This window comes from Acinonyx jubatus, chromosome B1 (genome assembly GCF_027475565.1).
Source record: "Acinonyx jubatus isolate Ajub_Pintada_27869175 chromosome B1, VMU_Ajub_asm_v1.0, whole genome shotgun sequence".
NCBI lineage: Eukaryota > Metazoa > Chordata > Mammalia > Carnivora > Felidae > Acinonyx > Acinonyx jubatus.
This window is the reverse complement of record NC_069382.1, coordinates 136,222,429-136,245,665: the sequence shown is the minus strand read 5'-3', so window position 1 is coordinate 136,245,665 and position 23,237 is coordinate 136,222,429. Positions and strand designations below refer to the sequence as shown.

Here is a 23,237-nt window from a genome sequence, read left to right as displayed (position 1 = left end):
CCAAGAAAATAGACCACACAACAAGGAGGGTTTAAAACTTATTTTTCCAGTGAATGGTCTTAATGCCATAGTATACAGCAATGAGGATACCCATTCTTATCCTCAACTAGGAATATAACACACACGGGTAGGTCATTTAAAAATGTTCATTGAACAAATGTTTGAAGTCTGTTAGTTTCTTTTCCCTCCAGGGAAAAGTTTCCTCACGAATAAAGTAGTAGAAATAATGACTTCATAAAGCCCAGGCATAAACTTCAAGTGAGATAACATGTATCAAGTACTTGGCACACCACCTTTCATGGAAATGATTAAAATGTCAATCCTTTCTTTCTGCCTTGAACAAACAGTGTGATCATCAATATGTAGCAACCCTACCTAAAAATAATTGAGAGACCACAGTCTGAAAACTGTTCTTAGAGGAAAGGATATTTTTTAATTACATTATATATCTAGACACATACATAGAATTACATGTACATATACATATATGCACACATACATATACCTGTATATGTATATTTACTCACCTAGAACCTTGAAAACCCCAAGAATCATCCGTGCTTGCTTCTTCTCTTTCTCTCATGCCTCACATCCAATCCTGTCACCTCTCTCCAGACAGTCCCACCCTTTGCTCCTTGTACTTGACCCAGGTGACAGTCTGGTCCAAGCCAGCTTCCATTTGTTTTCCCTTGAATTGAATAATTCAACCGCCTGCTCACATGTCTGCCTGTTTCTTTTATTCCCCAGTCTACGCTCCATCATGGCACAGCCACCATAGTGATCTTTTGAAAACATAAATCAGATCAAGTCACTCCCCTGCTCCAAAAGAAAAAAAAAAATCAAATGGCTTCATATTTCATTTGGGATAAAAACCCAACTCTTTACTGTGGCCTATGAGGTTCTCACAATCTGGTCCTGCCTACCTCCCTGAGCACTCACTATACTGGAAACTTACAAGACTTCTTTTCTCAACCATGCCAAATTCATTAATACGTCATGGCTTTTGCATTTGATTTTTCTGCCCGGAACACTTTTTCCTAGACTGTCTCAAGGCGGTTTCCTTTCACCATTCAAGTCTCAGCTCAAATGTCACCTACCCAGGAAAGCATTTCCTTGCCACTTACTCAAAGCCGCAAAGCTGTTCTCACCTCTTCTCAGCCCCACTCTGTCAAAGAAGCCTGTTTAATTATATTAATAGAGTTTATCACTGTCATGAAAGTTTCCTGTTCATTTTCACAAAGAGAAAATAATTCTCCTTTTAAGTTATTAATGTGATCTTATTTTTGCCTTTCTGAGAATAAATCTTGGCCCCTTTCTAGAATCATCCACCTGCTGATTAGGATTAATGCCAGTTAGGGTTGCACTAAGAAAGTCTTAGGTAACATTAAGCTTTTGAAATTCAAAAGGCACGCTTGGTCCTGAAAATGGATTATCTAAATTCTTCTATCTCTTTTAGCTTATAAAAGACCAGGTTTTTGTGGAAGAGATCAGAGAATTGTATGCATATAGGGAAGTTCAGAAAGAAGAGAAAGACCAGGAAGCCTGCCCTTTTCTACCCGGTGGGGACTGTAGAAGGAAAGAGGGAGGAGAGGAAGCCCCTCTTTCCCCCACTCGGGTCTCATCACAAGCTAAACACAGATAGTAACCATGGGGGCACAGCATAGCCCACTGTATGAGGCCCAGAACTATATAGTTATCCTGAGACCCTTTGCCTTCTACAAGGGTGCCGTGTAAAAACAGGACCTAGAACTCTGTAGGTCTGGCCAGGGAAGCTTATCAGAGGGAATTACCTTAGTAGGAAGCAGGGGGCTTTGTACTGAGTTCCGAAAAGCAAGTCTTAGCTACACATGGAAGGGATCATCGTCAAACCTCAAAAGCCCCTAGTGCCAGCAGTAACCAAGAGGAACCTGAAGCATCGACGGAGGACTTAGGGCCTGTCTCAGCCCTAAGAGAGGACAGATGATGAGCTTCCCCCGCCATACACTTCTGCCCCAAACAACAAGCAAATAGCAACCAAGTAGTTATCTGGCCCTAGAGCTTTGACTCATCCTCCATTTTGGTCAGGGATAAAATTAGGAGAGAGGCTAAATGAGAATTTGAGCATTTTAGCCTAAGAGAGACTGAGCATTTTATAGAGCAATGGTTCTCATACTTGGTGATTGGTTTATCAGAACCATCTGGGGAGCTACTAAAGCCCACAGAGGCACAGGCTTCTGGAAGTGGAATGGAGCCTAGGCTTTGTATCATTTCCTGTCACAGTCTGATACCCACCAAAATTTTAGAACCACTGTCCTGGAGGGACTGCTCACATTATTTGTTTGGATTAACTTTAAACTAGACGAGACTTTTGAAACGTCCCTCCCACTAACCAGTAGGTGGAAGCTCAAAGGAGATGAGATCAGCTACAGATGCATTTTTTTTTAATTTACATTTTTTCCACGTACATCCAAACTTTATGTTGAGTTCAATTATGTAATGTGCTCCATTTGTTTAATAAATTACTGTTGTCCTCTTGCAATGAGAATACATGCTTCATGATGGAAGGGATCCTATCTTGTTTACTGATGAACACCAGTGTCTAGCAGAAAGTAGTCAGTCAGATATTTGTTGAGAATCAATCAGTTGATTAATTAACTGATTCACACATAGGCATTTAACAGAGAGAATTTTGTGTCAGGAGACGCCTTATCTATGGATAAGGGAGAAGGTAGAGAAACAAGGCATTGAAGGTCTGGCAAAAGCAGTAAAACCTTGGTTTGTGAGCATAACTGGTTCTGGAAACACGCTTGGAATCCAAAGCACTCATATATCAAAGCAAATTTCAAGAACCATTGGCTCACTTGTGAAATGTGACATCTGACATCACGCACTACTCGTGTTGCAAGACATTACTCATTTATCATGATTTATCATGTTAACATTTATTAGAAACGTTTGCTCGTCTTGCGGAACACTCGCAGAACAAGTTACTCCCAATCCAAGGTTTTACTGTGTTTTTCAAAAACAGCTAAAACCATCGAAAGAAGTAAATTACCTGCCCCTCTCAACTGGAAGGCTTACTTTGCATCACAACATGTGGAAATACATCAGAATTGAGAGGTAAGGAACAAAGGGAGTCTGTAAAAATTTGACTCAAAGAATTAAGTAAGTAGGTGCTTAATGCTGGAGAGGCCTGACATGGTATGTCAGTCAGCTTCCTGTAAAGTGATGTGACACAGTGAAATGTGTAGTTGGTGTTCAACAGTCCTTTTCTTCAATGACCTTTCTGATATCTAGCTTATCTGATTCAAATTTATTTTTTAAAGTAAATTTTGTTCCTTACTATAAAGTAGAAATCTAATACATAACAGAAAACATCGAAGAAAAATATCCACGATCATACCACCTAGAGATCATCACTGTTAACCTAATTATTAGTAAGTATGAGTTTATATTAGGATCGTGATTTTTGTCTCTGTGCTGTATCCTCAACATCTAGGAGTGCCTGGAACAGTGCTCAATAAATATTTGGTGAATGAGTTAACTAAGATATATAGGAAATATTTTTCTTCACAGTCACTATCCATTAGAATAAGAGGATCTCCCTTACTCCCTTTGATCCTTATGGACTCTCAAAAAGAAAAATATTCATTTGTGTATTTTCATTAGTCTTTCTTTACTTTCTTTGGCTTTGACTCGTGGATTGAATTTTTAATATTTCTAGGCATACTTTAATCTTTCGACTATCCTTCCTAAATGCAAAACTGAGCACAGACTTTGAAAGAGACAGGCCAAGCAGAATATAGAAAAGGGCAACTTTCCAGATCTTGCGTTTTATGATCCATTTAGCAATCTGAGCATCCTCCTGAATTTTAAATAGTAGGGTTGGATAGTTGACTCATAGTCAGCTTGTCTTCTGGTGTGACGCCTGGCTTTCTCCCATCCCCCTTGAGAGAAGCCCCATTTGCTCTACGTGGTTTCCAGGATTGATGCATTGCTGGTGTTTTTCCTCCATCACGTCATATTTTCTTCTGCCTTTTTTCTTCCTTTTCTCAATGCATATCTACTTCCTTACTGAGGAAGTTTTATGTATCAAAACAAATTCATGTTACTTTTCATTATACCATTTTTAATGTAGTAACCAACAATTAAGTAAACAAAAAAATCTTGGTTTTAAGTCTTTCAAAATTGAAAATACTCCAGCTCTTCTTCAATTTAGAATTTCCCTATAAATCATCTGAAGACAAATTGTTTTTGCTGGTTTCAACTGGGTCATGTGTCCTGTCTCTATGTACACTTTGACAACTGGGTCAAAAGAGAGGAAGAAAATCTCGTAACTTAAAAATTCAAACTAAATATATCCTATAATAATAACAATTGTATACCATATATTTTACTAGGTTTGAAAATGAGTGACTTTGTACTGTGTCAAGATAGCTAAGCCAGAAACAAAGTGTTTCCCAGGATTACCTTCTCTGTATGGTTCTGAGATAGACTTTGCCACAGAAGAAATCTGCCGAAGATCTGAAACGCAAAAGTGAGTAGCAGCCGTATTTATACTCTGGAGGTCATGTAAGACCAAGCCACTTTGGCAGCTCATGCACTGTTGCTGATCTGCCTGTCATCTACTTGTCAAAGGCAGGAGCCAGTCTCTGGTTCCTCCAGCTCCAGCCAGATTGAGCCTTCAACATCTGCAAATCCCAAGCCAGGTATATGGTATAAGGTTGCAGCTTATCCTGTAGGCCACCCATATGACAAAATTGGCAACCATGAAAGACAGACATGGGTTCCAGTTTGTCCTCATGAGTTCTGGTTCATCATTACAAATTGTAGTTTTTCCTTAGGGATCTGAGTTTGTCTTCTGATGTCCATGTAGTTCTTGTTTTCCCCACTTTAGGACCATTTTTCCTTCCCAACTTAGTAGTTTAAAACAACAAACACTGGGGCGCCTGGGTGGCTCAGTTGGTTAAGCATCCAACTCTTGATTTTGGCTCAGGTCATGATCTCACAGTTTGTGGGTTCAAGCCCTGAATAGGGCTCTGAGCTAACAGCACAGAGCTTGCTTGGGATTCTCTCTCTTTGCCCCTTCCCCCACTCATGCACTCTCTCTCTCAAAATAAATAAATAAAATATTAAGAACAACAACAACAACAACAAACACTTCTTAACTCACAGTTTCTGTGAGTTAGGAATATGGGAGTTGTTTATCTGGCTACTCTGACTCATGGACTCTCACTAGGCTAACATCAAGGTGTAGGTCAGGGTTATAGTCTCATCTGGAGGAGAATCTGCTTCCAATTTCACTCCTGTGGTCTTTGGCAGGATTCAGTTCATCATGGGTTGTGGGACTGAGGGCCTCATTTTCTCACTGGCTGTTGGCCACATGGACCTTTCCATAAAGAAGCTCAGGTCATGGCAGCTGGTTTCCGTCAGAGCAAGCAAATGGGAGAGCAAGAGGCAGTGAACAGGATAGAAGTAAAGTCACTCTCTAATCAGATTTTAGAAGTGATTTTTTATTTTATTCTTTTCGTTAGAAAGAAGTCAGTAGGCTCAGTTAACACTCAAGAGGAGAGGACTATAAAAGGATATGAATGTCATAGTGGTGATCACTAAAAGCCATCTTTGAAGCTATCTACCTGGCCCTTTCAAATGGATCAAAGGCCTTCTGAGTATATTAAGTATATGCTGTGCACACCCCGTCTTTTAAAAGAGAACTTTTAAGAATTATTTTCCCTGTAGCATCTTCACAGGAAAGATTTGTGAATATAGCATTTGTCTAATGGAGTGAATCAAAGATCTATACAGAGGAAACTCACAAAATTTTTAAAGGAAACATATCAGCTTGGAATAAAGAGACAGAGACAGACAAATTGAAAAAAAACTCAAGTCTACCACCAAACAGTTGCAGGCAAGCTAAGAAGTCTGCTCAGTTGCAAATACCAGCCATATTTTATGCAAAAGGAAGGATGACTCAAAAGGCAGAACCAGGATTCTACAAGATGAGGCCAAGAGCCATGGAGAACAACTCACCAGGAGTATTGGCTGAGCCCTAAGCAGAGAAAATGTACCATGTGTCAGACCAGATTTCAGAATTCGATGGACCAGTAACTGCTTTGTGCCTCCCGTCTTCTCTCTGAATGCAAGTATCTGTTGGCTTATCCTTTGATGGTCTTAGTATTCAATGTTAGAAGTGTGCTGATAGACGGTTTGTTTACTTAGTTCACATACTTTTTGACCTAAAAGAATATATCCAAGGAATTACACCTGAGGAGCCTTATCCATACCGGAATGGATTTAGATGACAAGATCCTAGATCTTAAGCCTGTGCCTGATGCTGTAATGAAATTATATTTTTAGGGAGGTTCTTGGGAGGGAATGTGTTTATTTTGCGTATATAATAGTATAACTCACCTGGGACGAGAAAGTGGATTGTGTCAGGTTTTAAAATTGCTTGCAAATTCTTTAAAACTCTCTTCATTAAGAAGTGAAGTCTATGTTCCCTCTCATCAAATCTGAGTGGGCTTTGAGTGTTTCCACCAACAGAATATGTGACTCCAGGGATGGTTCATAAAAAAATATATAGCTTCTCCCTTGTTTCCTGGAATGCTTGCTCTTGAAACGCTAAGATTCCATGAAAGGAGTCTGACTGGTTTAAGAACACCACAATGTGAGGAATCCAAGCTGTGGAGAGGACATGTGCAGGCACTCTGGTCAGAAGTCCTAGTCTTGAGTGTCCTCAGCCTAGGCTCCAGATAGTGAGTAACAAGGCTTTAGGTGATTCTAGGTTCCGGCTATTGAAGTTACCCCAGTCTATGAGTCTTTCCCCCCGATGTCCCAGATATTGTGGTGCAGAGACAAGCCATCTTCTCTGTGTGTTTGAATTCCTGACCCACAGAATCTAGGATAATAATAAGACCGTTGTTCTAAGCAACTAAATTGTGGTTGTTATATAGTCATAATAACTGGGACTAAGCTATGAAAAACCACAACAGTGAAATTGTGAATGAAATGTACATGGAAGCCAATGTCTAGCTTTGAGGGCAATCAACAGTCAGTACGTTTATGATTACTTTAGAATCTTGTGTGAATCAGATAAAAGATGTAAATACCCCTAGCACAATGCCTAGCAATAAAGAACAAGGATTTATTATTATGCCAAAAGAAATATATGTATATATTTATTTCCAAATGGTTATTATCAGTGACCTACAAGTATTAATATTCTGGCCCAATACTCCAAAGCTTTACATGTATATCTCTCTGAGTTACAGATAAATAAAGATATGGTTTACTGTTCACACAAATCTGGGCAGAGCTAGAATTCAAACCCAGATCTTTTTAACTTCAAAACTCTTACTTTTCATCATTATATTCTTCTCCCTCCAGACATTTTCATATTTAGAGAAAATATTCAGAAACTACAATTGTGAAAAGTTGGCCCCAAAGAGAAGAGCCTCAAGAATGAAAACTTAACCTTGCATTTGGAAAAGAGAGAACAAGAATGATTTAATGATCAGGAATACAATGGGCTGTATTTTCTAAGAATATATATACACATATATGTCCTTAATTCATTAAAAATTAGAGTTTAGAAATGTAGGTGAGCTGTTAATAAAGCACTTCATTTTGGTGAGGATTAATTCTTCATCTTTACTTCATGATTTAAAAGAAGAAGATAAATACTGATTTTAATTGGAACAACTGTACATACAGATATCAATGATACATAGGTTCAAGACTAAATGGTTATTAAGTCCCCTTTGATTCTACCAGAGATGGTAACAGTAGCTCCCACCTATGCAGCATTGATTATTTCACAGATATCAGCAAAGGACTCTTTGGGTGTCTTTGTTAAGGCCTGAAACAGGCCTCTAAAGTAGGTACCACTTTACCATGCCTTCTTCTACAGGTGAGAAAGCTAGTGCTCTACTCAAAGTAGTGAACTCAGTTTCCCAAGGTCACCCAGCTAGGAAACAGTGGAATTATTGGGATTATATGATGGTTCATTTCTTCATCTTTATAAAGTACTGTAAAGGAAACAAAATAAAATCAAATGTGGAGATTGTATACTGATATGGCCAATCACAGGCAAAATAAAACTGTAGTACTCTCAGTTGGTTTTTATTGTATGTATGTAAGTCTTTTTTGAATTACAACTATTGATCTCCTTTGAGAATATTAATTATTATTATAACTATATAATTCTAATATCCATCCAATGCATAAATTTTCTACATTTATAGGTGGGCAATTTAAAAATATATACATGAAAAACATACAATGCTTACAAACCAAATGCAAATAAAAATCTCTTAAAAATCTTAGAAATTCATTAAGCAGGTTATGTTGATCCTATTAAAAATGCTTTGTCTATGTACAATACATAATCTTTAAAAATACTACTCCAGGAAACAAAAATTCTTTGGTTCAGCAAAAGGATTCTCTAAATGTGGAAATTCAGTTTGTTAAGGATGCACCTTCTTGGGTTGGGCCTCACTTAACTGGTTTGACTTTTCAGGAAGCATATAGCTGACTCTTTCTGAATGCTGAAAATATGGGTGGAGAGTGGGTAGAGGTTGCTTTTCCCATAGAACATTAGCATGTGAAAATATAACCAGAAGCTTGAATAATGCAGGAACTTAGATGTTATTTTTACTCTGCCAGATCAAAAAGATACAGAGAAAGTCTGCTTCCCATCCATTTGGTAGGATTTTGGTCGATACATAAAAACATTCTTTAGTAAACTTCTTAGGCACTGGCATCCAATGCCATTGAAACTAGTCTATTCATCATCTGGAAGGTTGTGAGAAGACAGAAGGGCACATCCTGGATGTCCCTTTTACTTAAGTCCTATGACTTCTCGAGGTGCTTGCCTACCTCAAAAATCTAAAATTATAAACACATCCATGACTCAAATCTCCTTAAAAAGTTATTGATGCAACAGTGATTACAGTGCATCAACATTAGTCAATGGGACTTTCATTAAAAATTAACTGTGGTTATTCTATACTCTTGATTGATTAACAGCAACATTCATAGAACTGGCCAAAATATCTCAGGGTTTCAGAGTCAGCAACCTGACCCATTAGAAATTATTCTCCTCCATATTTAATGAGAAGAAAAAGCCTTCACGATTTTGTGCCTGTGTGTTTTCTACTTTGATTGGGAAAATATTTAGCATATAAGATAAAACCTTTCCAAAGGCCCATCACCTGATCACACATTATAACTACTTTTAACAAGGCTTTTGAAAAGTCTCTGAGGTATCACAGCTGGTCACAGGAGAATGAAAAATATTTTTTGCTTTATTTTTTCCAAGTTCCCCAATGGAATATAATTACTGGCTGGATGAATTAACTCATTTATGTTAGGAAGTGGTACCACTAATACTTAAACTTGCCTTTCCCAGACCAGCACCAGAAACATGTTAACATGTTTTTAGGTGGAATGCAGGTGAAAATCAAGAGCTTGTATGGACTACAAAGATTTCTGCAAACCACGACTTTGAGATGCCGTAATGCTTACATGGAATTGCTGTCACAGGGGAAGCCTTCTAAAGCTCACCCCTTTTCTTCCTTCCATTTGCGTGACTTAGTTGCTCAAAGGCAAGACACTTTTTAAACCTTATTAGGATTCAAAGGAGACAAGTATGATTGGGATGGAGCAACAGATTGCAGAGAAAATGGTGCCCCATCAGCACAACTGGTTCAGACTGTGGAGAGGGGAATAGGATAGCCTTCAGCATTTGAGAAAAGCGAAGAATAGAATACATGAATAATTCACAGCATCTAAATGAGACATTATAATTCAGAACCACCTTCATAGCCACATCGTCCACCCAGCTCATGGCCAGGGATTCCTCTTCCCTAATGGTCTTCCAAAAGATATTATAATACTCCAAAGAGAGAAATGATCACTACTGGGTTATTGGTCCTTACACTCTTCTTCTGTATGTATCGGCAGTAATCATCTTTTCTTCTGTCAGAAGTCTTTATCCCAGCCTGACAGTTCATCTGGAGGCACACCCTTTTCAGGGGGATACTTGTCAAAGTAGCTGTGGTCTGTGGGTCCACTGAGCTAATAGAGGAAGAATTAAACCAAAGGTGAGGAGAACGTTGACTGAGCAAGCTATTATATACAGGTAATGCTTCTTATATTTGAACAACGATTTTATACTGCAACCACTGGTAAGTTACATGTAAGGAAAAGATGACCATTTATCATTAAAAATTTTTTTTTACATTTATTTATTTTTGATAGACAGAGAGAGACAGAGCACAAGTGGGGGAGGCACAGAGAGAGAAGGAGACACAGAATCCGAAGCAGGCTCCAGGCTCTGAGCTGTCAGCACAGAGCCCGATGCGGGGCTCAAACCCATGAACCGCGAGATCGTGACCTGAGCCGAAGTTGGACGCTCACCCAACTGAGCCACCCAGGCGCCCCTACCAATTATCGTTTTTGAGCCTCAATGGATCTGGTCACTGCATTACATTCAATAGAAGCTTCCTGGCCTGAGGAGGTACATCCAAAAGAAAAAGTGGTAGAAATTATATCTTTTTTTTTTTTCAGATTGAAAAACATTTTAACAGCAAATATTTAAAAAAAATCAAAATTTGCCACTTTTAAATACTTTTTCCACTTTATAAAAGTGGATTTTTATACGGTTAATTGACCCATATAAAGTTTCCAGAATGCCAAAGGGTCAATTTAAAATATGACTGACCCTGTTCAAAGAGTGAAATGATTCTGGAATTAACTTATTTTGCAAATCAGGTGGTTTTCAATTATTTGCTTGCAAACAAAATTTAAAAGTACACAACTGGACTCTCAGCTGATAAATCAGTACAAATACTACTTATGGAAGGTCATAATGTGTTTTTAGAGGAGGTTGGAGATCACTCATAAGGTATTCAAAGCAACACTGCTAATATAAAACCTTCCATTCCCACTTACCTATGTGAACACAGCTCTTAGCATTTATATCCATATAATTTTAAATATTTTTTTGTATTTATTTATTTTTGAGAAAGAGATAAATAGATAGAGAGAGAGAGAGCACAAGCAGGGGACGGGCAGAGAAGGAGACACAGAATCCAAAACAGGCTCCAGGCTCTGAGCTGTCAGCACAGAACCCCATGCGGGGCTTGAACTCATGAGCAGTGAGATCATGACCTGAGCCAAAGTCAGACGTTTAACCAACTGAGCCACCCAATATAATTTTAAAAAGGAATAGAATTGATGTGGACCCTGAACCCATTCCCATTCTTTTATTGTTATTGTTATTGTTATTGTTATTATTTAATTTCAGAGAGAGAGAGACACAGCATGAATGGGAGAGAGGGGCAGAGAGAGAGAGAGAATCTTGAGCCCAGTGAGCCCGATCCCATGACTCGGGCAAAATCAAGAGTTGGATGCTCAACCTACTGAACCATGCAGGCACCCCCTGATCCCATTTTTTTAATAAGTGACATTTCTCTCTTTTCAGGAAATATTTGTTAAATACTTACTTTAAAATTTTATAACATATTTCTGTTGATTGATACTCAATGCTATAAAAATGTAATTATAACTGAATCCAGAAGAAATATTTATGTTGTCACAGAAATTTCTGTTTTTTCACAGGGATTTTAAAATTTAGAAAACTATAGTTCAAAGGCATTTAAAGAATACTCAAATACTGGCAAGCATAGGAATACTTTTACATAAATAATTTTTTTAGGGAAAATAGGATGGGAATATAAAAATATAAATTCAGGGAGAAAAAAGAATTATGTAATATTGCTGTCAGTATTTTTTATTTTTTAAGTATATTTTTTTACTTTGAGAGACAGAGACAGAGAGAGAGAAAGAGAGAGAGAGAGAGAGAGAAGAGCATAAGGTGGGGTGGGGGGGAGAGGGGAAGAAACAGAGAATCCCAAGCTGGTTCTGAGCTGTCAGCGCAGAGCCCAAGGCGGGGCTCCATCTCAGGAACCATGAGATCATGACCTGAGCCAAAATCAAGAGTCAGATGTTTAACCCACTGAGCCACCCAGGTGCCCCGCTGTCTGTATTTTTTAAGTGGCTGATGGGCATCACATTGCATATATTTAAAGGAGGAATGTTTTACTTCAAAATGTCAATATTTACAACAAACTAGAAATCAGAAATCACATCCTTCACAATAATTTAAGCATGTGATGAAAACACTGAGATGTCAATCTAAAAATGTACGAGGGAGTCACAGATCTTTAAAATTCCAGTAACGAGAACACCGCATAGAGTCTGTAGGGTGTCGACCTAGATCATTCCTGAGTCATTCTTCCCTTTGCAAGTTAGCAGATGATCTGCTTTCTCTAGAGCTGGGCTGTCCAACCAGCAACAGGTGGTGACTGAGCACGTGGAAGGTGGCTAGTTCAAAGTGAGATTGCTGTTAACTGTAAAATCCACTTGGGATTTCAAAAACAGTATGGAAAAATGAACGTGACATCTCATTAAAATTTTATATCGATGACACATCAAAACGGCAAGTTTTTAATACGCTGTAGTGATTAAAATTAATTTCACCCGTTTCATTTTCCTATGGCTAACTAGAAAATTTTAAATAATACGTATGATTCATATTATATACTTCTAGAGCCCTTTGTCAGTCTGACCAACACCAACGACATAGGGACTTAGATTTATATGTAACTGGTTCCTGAGAATTGAGCTAATCGCCATCAAATAAGAAATGCTATTTAGTCCCTATAATCACAACTGCTGTGACATTTTCACTGACTTTTAAAAACCGATTAAAAAATCTAAACTGTGGCGCACACAAAGACACCCATATTCTGCTTATAAAAACAGAAACTAGAACAAATGGAGTAGAGTAGATACCATACCTCTCTTTGTAAAGGTGATGGAAGGTTCCGCGCTTTCAGTCCCTCCCAATTAAAACCATTTAACCACCTGAGAAGTAAAAACAGTACAGAGGAATATTACTCGCCAGATCAACTCTTAGCATATCAAGGTATCTGTCAGTCCATTCTGTTGCCCTCTCCCCACCCACGACAGTGCAGCTGCAAGTGGCCGGTGGAAAAATGCATGTCTGTCTGGTAGTCTGCTGTCACATTAAATCCATGCCCACTAACCTCAAGGGGGCAGTTAATGCTGCCCAGCAATTGGTCTAGATTTCCCTGTTGTCCCACCCATTGTCACACTCCCCTAGACTCATAATTCATACTTGGTCCTCCCTCCTCAAACTTCCAGAAACCTTCCCCACCTCCATCCTCACTCCCAAATGGTGACCTGGCTTCCTGTTTCACTGAAAAAAACTGAGTTGCCACAATCCCCTACCAGCATAACTGCCTGCCTGTCCACATCCGCGTGCTTGCATCCCTGGTGCACCAGGGTTAACTCAGTAAGCTCAGCTCAGCTCCTCCACCGGGTACTTGATCCTGGAGATGTCTCTATTCAGAGGCATGTATCTGCCATTGTCCTCTCTCTTGAATCTTTAAGGTCTACCTGCTAGATCATTCCCATCAGTATGGGGACATTTTATTTCTCCCAACGACAAAAACACCTTCCCTTTGTTTTTAAATTTTATTTATTTATTTTGAGACGGGGGGTGGGGGGGGCAGAGAGAGAGACAGAGAGAGAGAGAGAGAAAGAGAGAGAGAGAGAGAGAGAGAGAGAGAGAGAGAGAGTCCCAAGCAGGCTCCACACTGTCAGCATAGAGCCCAACGTGGGGCTCAAACTCACGAATCCTAAAATAATGACCTGAGCCAATATCAAGAGTCAGACGCTTAACCAACTGAGCCACCCAGGCACCCCCAAAATGCCCTCCCTTGACCTGAGTGCCCATCCAACTTTCACTTTATTTTTCTCCCCCGACCACAGGAAAACTCCTTGGAAGAATGATCTAATCCCTCTACTTACCAATTTTCTCCTGACTGCACCTGTATTTCTCCTGAATGCAATCAGCATTCACCCCCTTCACTCCTGTGAACTCTTCAATTCTCAGTTTTTCTTACTTAACCTATGAGCATTTGCCATGGTTCATCACTCAGGCTTCCTGAAATACTGTTTTCACTTGGCTTCCAAGACATGTTATTCTCCTACCTTTTTGGGTGCTGTCCCTCCTTTCCCACTGCTATTTCCATAGGAAATCGGTATGCTCCAGGGCTCAGTCCTTGAACCTTCTTTTTTCAACTACCCTCATTTCCTGGGTAAACTCATTTAGTCTTATAGCTTTGGATAGCATTTTACACTGGTTAACCATTTCTATTTCCAATCAAGAGCTCTCCATTGCTTCCCAGGCTAATAGCTACAGCTGCTATTCCCCATCTCCTAAGTAGGTGTCTAACCTGCATCTAGCATGTAGCAGGCCCACACTGGAGGTCCAAATGTTCTCCCAACGAGCTGGCCTCAACTCTTCCAGTTGTTCCAACCAAAGACCTTGGAGTTATCCTTTCTCTCATCTCTACCTCAGTCCAAATGCAAATCTTGTCAGTGTTACCTTCAAAATCTATCTGAATTCAGAATGTGAAAAATTCTCATCACCTTCACTCTACCAGCATGGGCCAAGCCACTACTATTCTTCACCTGTATTATTGCAATAACTTCCCAAGAGGTCTTCCTGCTTTTGTCCACAGGAAATCACTGAGCAGCAAGTGTGATCATTTAAAACATAAGTCAGATCACGTTAGACCTTTGTTCAACAACCCCCCCATGCTTCCCATTTTGCTCAGTGTGAAAGGCCAAGACTTCACTGTAACCCCTAAGGCCTTGCACACCACCCTTTCCACCACCACCCCATACCCCACCTCACCACCATCCTACTTTCCTTCCTCTCTTCTTCCTCATTCTTCCAACAAGGCAGAGATGCTCCCACTTGCAGACCTTTGCACTCAAAGCTAGATGGTTCTCTCCCCAGATTTGCATGTGGTTTGTTCCCTCAATACTGTCAGGTCTTTTCTCAAAGATCATTTTCTTAGTGAGGTCTTCTTTGACCATCCAGTGTAACATCTCACCTCCATACCTCCCCACCCCACTTCTTATCCTCCTTCCTGCTTTAGTTCTCTGCTATCTGATGTATCTGCCATATACTTTACTTAGTTATCCTGTTCATCCTATCTTCCCCGCTAGAATGCTAGCTCCATGAGGACAAGAATTTTCATCTGTTTGCTTTCCTTCTGTGTCCCTGACACGAGGAGCAAGACTAGTCATCAAACCAGGCTCAATAAATGTTTGTTGAATAACTGAATGACTCTTCAAGAGAAGACACTTACGCATAACCTCTTCCTATCATGTCTTAGAATATCATTCCACCTTGGTGGTGCTCTTAGTGATTTGTATACAAAAAGCTCCAAGATAAAAAGGTTTTTTACAATAATCTGTAATGAGGTTAAGCTGATAGCCAGATGAAGTTTATTTATTGCTTCCACATCATTAATCTAAAAATAAAATTATCTGGGGGTGTCTGGGTGGCTCAGTCAGTTAAGTGTACAACTTTGGCTCAGGTCATGATCTCATGGTTCATGAGTTCGAGCCCTGCATCAGACTCTGTGCTGTCAGCCTCCCTCTCCAGATCCACTGCCTCCCTCTCATTCTTCCCCTCCCCTGCTTTTGCTCTCTCCCAATCTCTCTCTCTCTCAAAAGTAAATAAAAACATTTAAAAAAAAAAAGAAGAAAATCAATCAATCAATCAATCAATCAATCAATAAGTGTAATGATCTGGTCTTTAGGACACATATAAAACTTGGTGGGTTGGAAACGCAACAGTAGAAGTAAGGAGGCCTTGCTTCTCTTGGATGTAAATAATGTATCCTGTCTCTCGGAATCTTATAAGGAACATGTAATAATACTCTTCTATACCCACTGATCTTTTCTATTGAAAAGCTCGCCAGCACAATTTATGGAAAGTCAGTTTGGTCCCAGGCATCAAAAACAAACAAACAAACAAACAAACAAACAAACAAGCAAACAAAGGTCCTGCTTTTAGGATATTTATATTTTGGTAGGAGTTTACAAGGAAATAAACAAAACAAATAAACAATACTAATACTTAATTTCAGATACTAGTAAGGACTAAGAAGATAAAAGGGAATAATGTGGTGGCGGGTGACTGAGATTGGATGTTAGGACCGGCTGGAATGAAGAGAGGGGAGATCCATGGGAAAACTCGTGGCAAGGCCCTAAATGAAAGGAAGTGATGGAAATGAGCTGAGGGGTGGTGAATGGAGAGGAAACTAGAACAAAAAATAAGGTATCTGAGAACTGGCCAGAGGCCAGGCCATGTAAGCCTTGTAGAACATAGTATGGAATCAGGATTTTATGCTTAATGGGAAGCCATTAGAAAGTTCTAAGCAAGGGGCACCTGGATGGCTCAGTCAGTGAAGCGTCCGACTCTTGATCTTGGCTCAGGTCATGATCTCACGGTTTGTGAGTTTCGGCCCTGCATCAGGCCCCATGCACCGACAGTACAGAGCCTGCCTGGGATTCTCTCTCTACCTCTCTCTCTGCTCCCGATCCCCACTTGCTTTCTCTCTCAGAATAAATTAAAAAAGCAAACTTAATAAAATGTGTCAAATCGAAGTAGGAAGAGGAAAAAAGTCACTCTCAGTGACATCACACTGTCAGTGAGAAGCCTGCTTGGGATTCTCTTACTCCTTTACTCTGTATCACTCCCCCGCTCGTGCCTCTCTCTCTCTCTCTCTCTCTCTCTCTCTCTCTCAGAATAAATAAACTTAAAAAAAAGATTTTAAAAAGGAAGAAGAAAAAAAAGAAAGTTCTAAGGAAATGACGGAATCTAAGCACACTTCCAAAGGATAATTCTGGCTGTTGTGTGGAGCATGACCACAGGGGGCCGTGATGTGGCAGGGCCTTGGTAGAGATGTGAGGCTGAAGGCTGGGTGATTTTGGGAGGCTGTCCCACTCCTGTCTGTGAGCCACACCAGAAGTTATGTTGTTCCATCTTTTTTTTTTTTTTAAGGTTCATTTATTTATTTTTGAGTGAGAGAGAATGTGAACTGGGGAGGGGCAGAGACGGAGGGAGACAGAGAATCCCAAGCAGGCTTCACTGACAGCACAGAGCCTGACACGGGGCTAGAACTCACAAATGGTGAGATCATGACCTGAGCCAAAATCAAGAGTGGGATGTTTAACTGACTAAGCCACCCAGGCTCCCTATGCTCTTCCATCTTTTCTAATCTCTTCCCACCCCTGGAGTTGGTCTTCATTCAGTCTCTGGCTTCCCCATTCCAAGTCTAAGCTTAGCAAGACAAAAAGTACTATAAACAGAGGGAAGGCTCCAGTACATTCCATTTCAGATGCCATTCTTAACCGAAAGGGCCATTTTAGTGAAAGCTGTTGAGACACTAATCAAAGAGTGAAAGTCAGACAGCAGCCCCAACTGTATGGCTTCCTCTGTTCTTGCTACAAAACCACAGAAGTCCTCTCCCTGATCCACCCATCAGCTTCTTTGCATAGACTGAGGCTCCGTTTTTAGGGATTTCTAGGTGCACAGTTATGTGGATTCTTTTCTTTTGCCACCAGATATTGCCACAATTTCTTTTAACATATTTTACAGTGCTCTCTACCCAGAAGCTACTCCATAAATATTAATAAAAATCACTGCTGTTACTCTACCGAATCAAAGAGCCTATACATTTTTCGCTGAGTACTTGTTACAATTTGACTTATGGCAATATTTACTTAACATGAGTGGCCATTCACTTAACACTTGGCCTTTTGACACCAACCACATTTTAAGTAATGCCAGTGCCAGCATGCATTCATGTGGCAAAAATATTCACCAAAAAAATATTAGCAGCAATGGCACATAAATTCCTTCTTCATTTTTAGAAGCCCCATAGAAGCTATTCTTTGAAAGTAATTTTAGTGGCTAGACCTATTAATGGTAACATTAAAATACCTGAAACAAATTATTCCCCTATCTAGCAGGAAAGATTTAATTGCACCCTACAAATATATTATCTCTCTTTTCAGATAGGTGTTGGGAGACGTGATCGGTGCCTAGTTTATAAGTTAGCTCAGAAATAGGGGAGGGAGGCGCTCTGATTATTTTTAGTTCAGGTGACTTAACTCAGAATGGACAACCAACAACAGGCCATGTTAAACTGTATTGTTTTTAAATACAAACTTAAAATGAATGGTTCTCTAAGAAAAAAGCATATGTTTTACTTTAGAGAAGAGTGGGAAAATCTGATGGCAAATTTCAGAAAGATATTCTTTTTAAGTCCAAGAATATACTGAGTAGGGAAGCTCTAAGCCTTGGAGACATGTGGAAGGTTTTAGAACCCTCCTACTTGAAGGCAGGGAGAGATCTCTTTTTCAGGTCCCCCCTGCCTCAGCTTTGTATCATAAGAAGCACTACAAAAATCAGATGAAATGATGTCTTTGAGCTCCTGGGGCTCACTGAACAGCACTGTGTAAATTTGGTACATCTCATTACTGACCTCTATCTCATGTGCGGCACTCTGTACCCTAATGCGGCAAAGAACATCCTGCCTGTTAAGAAGAGTGGGTAAATTAATCCCCACAGGGAAGGAAATTCAAAATTCTTCATTACCACGCTGACGTGAGAAAAGCCTTTAGTATCAATTTGTATGTGCATCCAATCACAATTTGACAGCCACATTTAAATGAGCCTCAGGTAAATAAGAAATAAAAGATAAAACCAGAGCCTGTTAACCCAACCATCCCAGAGCAAAACTGAAGACGCTTCTTTAATGAGAGAAAGGAGGACAATAATATTGGAAGAATGACTTTAACTGACAGTACACTTGTTTGCCTAATATGAATAGCGGGCTTATGTGTCATTTTATAATGAGAACAGAAATTGTGATAACAGCATGGAGAAAGAAAGATAAATTGGAATCTAAGACAAATAAGGAGCTTGACACTGAGGGCAATCCAAAGGATCACAAAATACAATAAAATACCAAAAGCATTTTGATGTCTCTAAATGCGCAGAGGAGTCTGTATCATCCTCCCTCCCTCCTAACACACCCTCAAGGCAAGGCCCAATACGAATTTACAATGTTGAATACATGGCTTTATTTCAAGTAAGTTCATGAATAGATGGAGCAGGGCTGGCAGCAGGGGATTTTTTTTTTTTTTTGAAGCTGCACCACTACTGTTAAAGCAAAATGAATAGTGTTTCTATTCAGAAGCTTCTCTCCCTTTATTTCCATGCTGCATTTATATGCCTCTGCTTCTTCAGTACAAAAAAAAAAAAAAAAATCCAGATAGGAATGAAATACTGAGAGGTGTTTTCATTTCGGAACAGAAAACACTTTAGCGAGTTCACATGTTTTCAATGATGAAATTCTCAAATTTAGTTTTTCTTTTATCAATAGTACTATCAACAGGTGATATTTTATATCTGTATACCATGAGGAAAATTAAAACATCTTGAGGACTGCAGGATTTAGCTAGGCATCAATTTAAAAAAAAATCTGGGGGCACATGGGTGGCTCAGTCAGTTGAGTGTTTGACTCTTGATTTCAGTTCAGGTTATGATCCCAGAGTCATGGCATTGAGCCCCAAATGGGGCTCCACGCTAAGCACAGAGACTGCTTAAGATTCTCTCTCTCTCTCTCTCTCTCTTTCTCTCTCTCTCTTTCTCTCTCTCTCTGTCTCCCTCTGCCCTCTCCCCTGCTTGCGTTCTCTCTAAAAAAAAAAAAAAAAATCTGAAAGGCTTTAACTCCTCATATGCAACCACATCAAAGAGGATAACTCATGCAAGTCACCAATGGTTCTAAAGACCAGCTTTAGAAATCCACAGAGCCAAAGAGATGCATATTAGATTATTGTATAAGGCTAAAACACTGTTTGAGGTTTTGTAGAAATCAATGTACTTTACCCCAAAAGTGAAATACAACACTAGGCTTCAAAATTTGGAGAGCTAGTCAGAGGAAAATTATATTTAAAATAAATACATATTATTACTAAAACTAAAAAAGAACACTATTTAACAGTTGATTTCTCTTTAATATTGACAACAGAGACTATATTGTACTTTACTCATAAATCAAAGGTCAAAATTAAAAATTAATTTGTCTATAGAATCCAAGTTGATATTAAAAAAAATAAGAATAGCAGTGTACAAAAAGCTAAGTCACTATAACTTAAAGACGTGATTTTGTCACTTGTTTTAGAACTTCATCCATTCTTGATGTGAATTTCCAACAGTAAAGAAATGAGACTGATTATTTTAACTGTACCTAGTAAAACACAAATTAAAAAGAAAACCACCAAAAAGGAAAAACTGAGCATCCGTAAGGGGACCCTTGTGACCTACTGAGAGAAGCTTCATTTTTTTTCTATAAATTTCTTTTTTTTTTTTTCTGGCAGAGAATCAGCTATGTACCTGTGTCTCTTAATGTCATTGATTCCGTTCTTCAGATTTCCAAGTCTCTCCGTTGGATTTTGCCTAAAAAAAAAAAAAAAAATGTTTTTTGAAAAGGCAATTTATAGTAATTATGCCTCAGTGAATTTTAAATTAAAATTTAACATTTTATATATATATATATATTTGTTCATTCATTATTCAACAATATCCACAGACCAGGCAGCTGAGTAAAGGGAGATGAAAACCACACGCCCCTTTCTGGCATGTGTGTATGTATATAGACGTACATACCCCAGTACTTTAAATGAGCTATGAATAAATGCTTAAAAGAACAGGAGGATGCTATCTTACCAACTTTGCTAAGAAATCAGAGAAAGCTTTCGTGAATCATTTACATCTGAGCTGGAATCTTAGAAACATGCAGAAATTTGTCGGCAGCCCACAGTTAGGTTTCACATCCTAAATTTACTCAATGGTAATGATTTAAAAAAAAAAAAGTTCAAATATGAAAAAAAAAGAAAACAGTGACAAAATAAAGTTAAAACACAAAGTCCAGAAGTCTTCTGTTCTCCAATAAATTATTTTTAAGGGTAAACAGAAATTTAGAATAATTTAAAATAAGGCTAGAGAAGTACTGTTTTTTAAAATGAAGGCTGAGAGGGCTTTTAGGAACATTTGATCATCACCACTGATTTTCTCTCAAAATAGCAAGGTGGTAAGTTGATAATCCTTTATTAAACTTAGGTTCATTTTGCCCTCTAACAGATAAAGGCGATTCTCAAAGATGAGCTGAAAAATGTGGATCTCTTTTAAACTGGAAGTAGGTACTATGATTCTGAAACATGAAGTAAACTCAAATTCCCAGTACAAAACAGAAAATGACTTTCTTTAAATATGATTTAGCTACATAGAAAAGTACAAAAAGTAAACCTATACCTAATTTTAAAATGCATGGAAACAGAAATGAGAACACTTCACACATTCCCCAGGAACTAGGGCTTTTAATTTTCATTCTCACCTGCAAAGCCTGCGAATCAAATCCTCAGGCCTTCTTGTTATCTTTCTGGGAAAATCCATTTTTTCAATTCCTTTGAGAATCAAATTGTAGGTCATCATTTGGTCAATCCCGGAAAAGGGAGGGCTGAAGAAAAGCCAAAACACGACACTAGGACCAACTTCTCAGATCCATTTACAACTGAGTTTCTTTTCTTTTCCTCCCTTCCACCCTCCCCCATTCTTTCTCCTTTGACATTGAATAAAAAGTATATGTATATATGCAGGAAAATAGTTTCATTAGTTTCACATCACTTAACAAATTACACACATACACAAGAGGTAATTTGTCAGGTGGTGATGATAATCACTAAAAAGAAAAATAAAGGAGGAGACAGAGTGACAGAGAGAGGTGTGATTTTCTTAGACCCAGTGGATAGGAAAAGCCTCTTTCATAAGTTGACAATTGAGCGGCGGTATCAGTGGAGAGAGGGAGGAATGAGCCACACTTGTTATCTGCAGGCAAAAGACTGCAGGATAACAGGTACAAAGGCCGTGAGTTAGGCGGGACCTGGGATGTTCTGGGAACAGTGAGGGCAGGGTTGCTGGCAGAATGAGTAAGCAAGGAGGTGGGGAGTAGAAGAGATGGGGGCCGTATCATGTGAAGCTAGTGGATGATGGTAAGGGCCTAGGGATACGTTCTGAGTCAGATGATGGAGTTTACAGCAGTCAGAGTAAGCTTTAAAAAAAAAAAGTGTCAAAAATGACCCGTGACAGCGCTGGTGGTAGGGGAAGTAAGGCCCAGTAGCCTGAACTAAGGATTGTAGAAGTGAAGGTGGTGAGATGTGGTTGGATTCTGGATCTATTTAGATGGTAAAGCCAACAGGAATTGCTAATGGGGTGAGTGTGGTGTGTGGGAGAAAAAAAGGATTCAAGAATGATGCTAGTGTTTCGACCTATGGAATGGAGCTAGCGTTCACCAAGAGGAGAAAAGCTGGAGTGGGGGCCAGAGGTGGGGGTGCAGGGGTACAGAGCAGGTTATGAAATATCCAAATAGAGTTATGTTGTAGATGTCCAAATAGGCTAAGCAGGCAGCTGAATTTAGGAGTCTGGCATTCAGGAAACAGGTCAGAGCTGGAGGTATGATTCTGGGGCATCATCAGATATTTCCGGCTTGATGATACCAACTGAGGAGTGAGTAGACAGAAAAGGGATCAAGGACTGAAGCGGCCTGATGCTGAGAGGGCTGGAGGATGAGAAGGGTCCAGCAATGAAGACTGAGGTACAGCCACCAGCGTGAGAAAAGAAATGAGAGAAAGGGAGGTCCCAGAAGCCACGTGAAGAGAATATTTCAAGTGTTCCTGAGGTGAGTAAGAAAGCATTGAGAATTGGCCACTGAATTTGGATAACAGAAAAGCAAAGATGACTTTCATGAACTACCCTGCCAATATCTTGGCCATGCTTGAGAACTTTTGCTGCTGAGAGTTCCCACTCTTAGTAATAAACCTGAAGTTAGGTTGCTGCACCAAGTGTGCAACAGAAGTCTGTGTTTTGCTTATAAAGAAAATGAGGGATGAAACAAAAGGTGTCGCTGTGTTTTCAATACTTACGTATTTACAGCTATGTTGTGTCGGTTGTGTTTTGGTTTGTTTCAGTTCTTTTCTCATTTTCATTTACCTTCTGACTCTAGGGTTCAGGTCATTTAAAATGAACATTTCTCTTGCCCTACCCTGAAAACCTTTACAAAAATAATTTCTCAACTTCTTTTTGACAGCTCAAAGCCACTTTAGCAAATCCACATTATTGAGGTTCCCCTCTTCCTTATTCGCTCCCTTGATTTCCCTACTCCTTGCAGCCGTTTATTCCAGCTGATAAAGACTGAGATGTATATTCTCTAGTTACCTACAAGAACCACGTGTGTCTCTTA

The 23,237-nt window shown here is 39.3% G+C and overlaps 1 protein-coding gene across 6 annotated transcripts in view; it reads right to left on the bottom strand.

The window, feature by feature from the left end:
- Positions 1-7,122: 7,122 nt before the first annotated feature.
- PRKG2 (protein kinase cGMP-dependent 2) overlaps positions 7,123-23,237 on the bottom strand; it is a 104,666-nt gene continuing 88,551 nt past the window's right edge. For 5 of the 6 annotated variants that reach the window (XM_027059249.2, XM_027059236.2, XM_053217210.1 and 2 more), the window contains 4 exons: positions 21,336-21,458; positions 20,336-20,398; positions 12,843-12,909; positions 8,085-10,056 (listed from right to left, as the gene is read on the bottom strand). In XM_027059249.2, the coding sequence (XP_026915050.1) occupies positions 9,961-10,056; positions 12,843-12,909; positions 20,336-20,398; positions 21,336-21,458 (349 nt within the window). In that variant the 3' untranslated portion in view covers positions 8,085-9,960. Of the gene's footprint in view, positions 8,007-8,084; positions 10,057-12,842; positions 12,910-20,335; positions 20,399-21,335; positions 21,459-23,237 lie in introns of those variants that run through there. The other variant, XM_027059244.2, reaches the window with a different exon arrangement.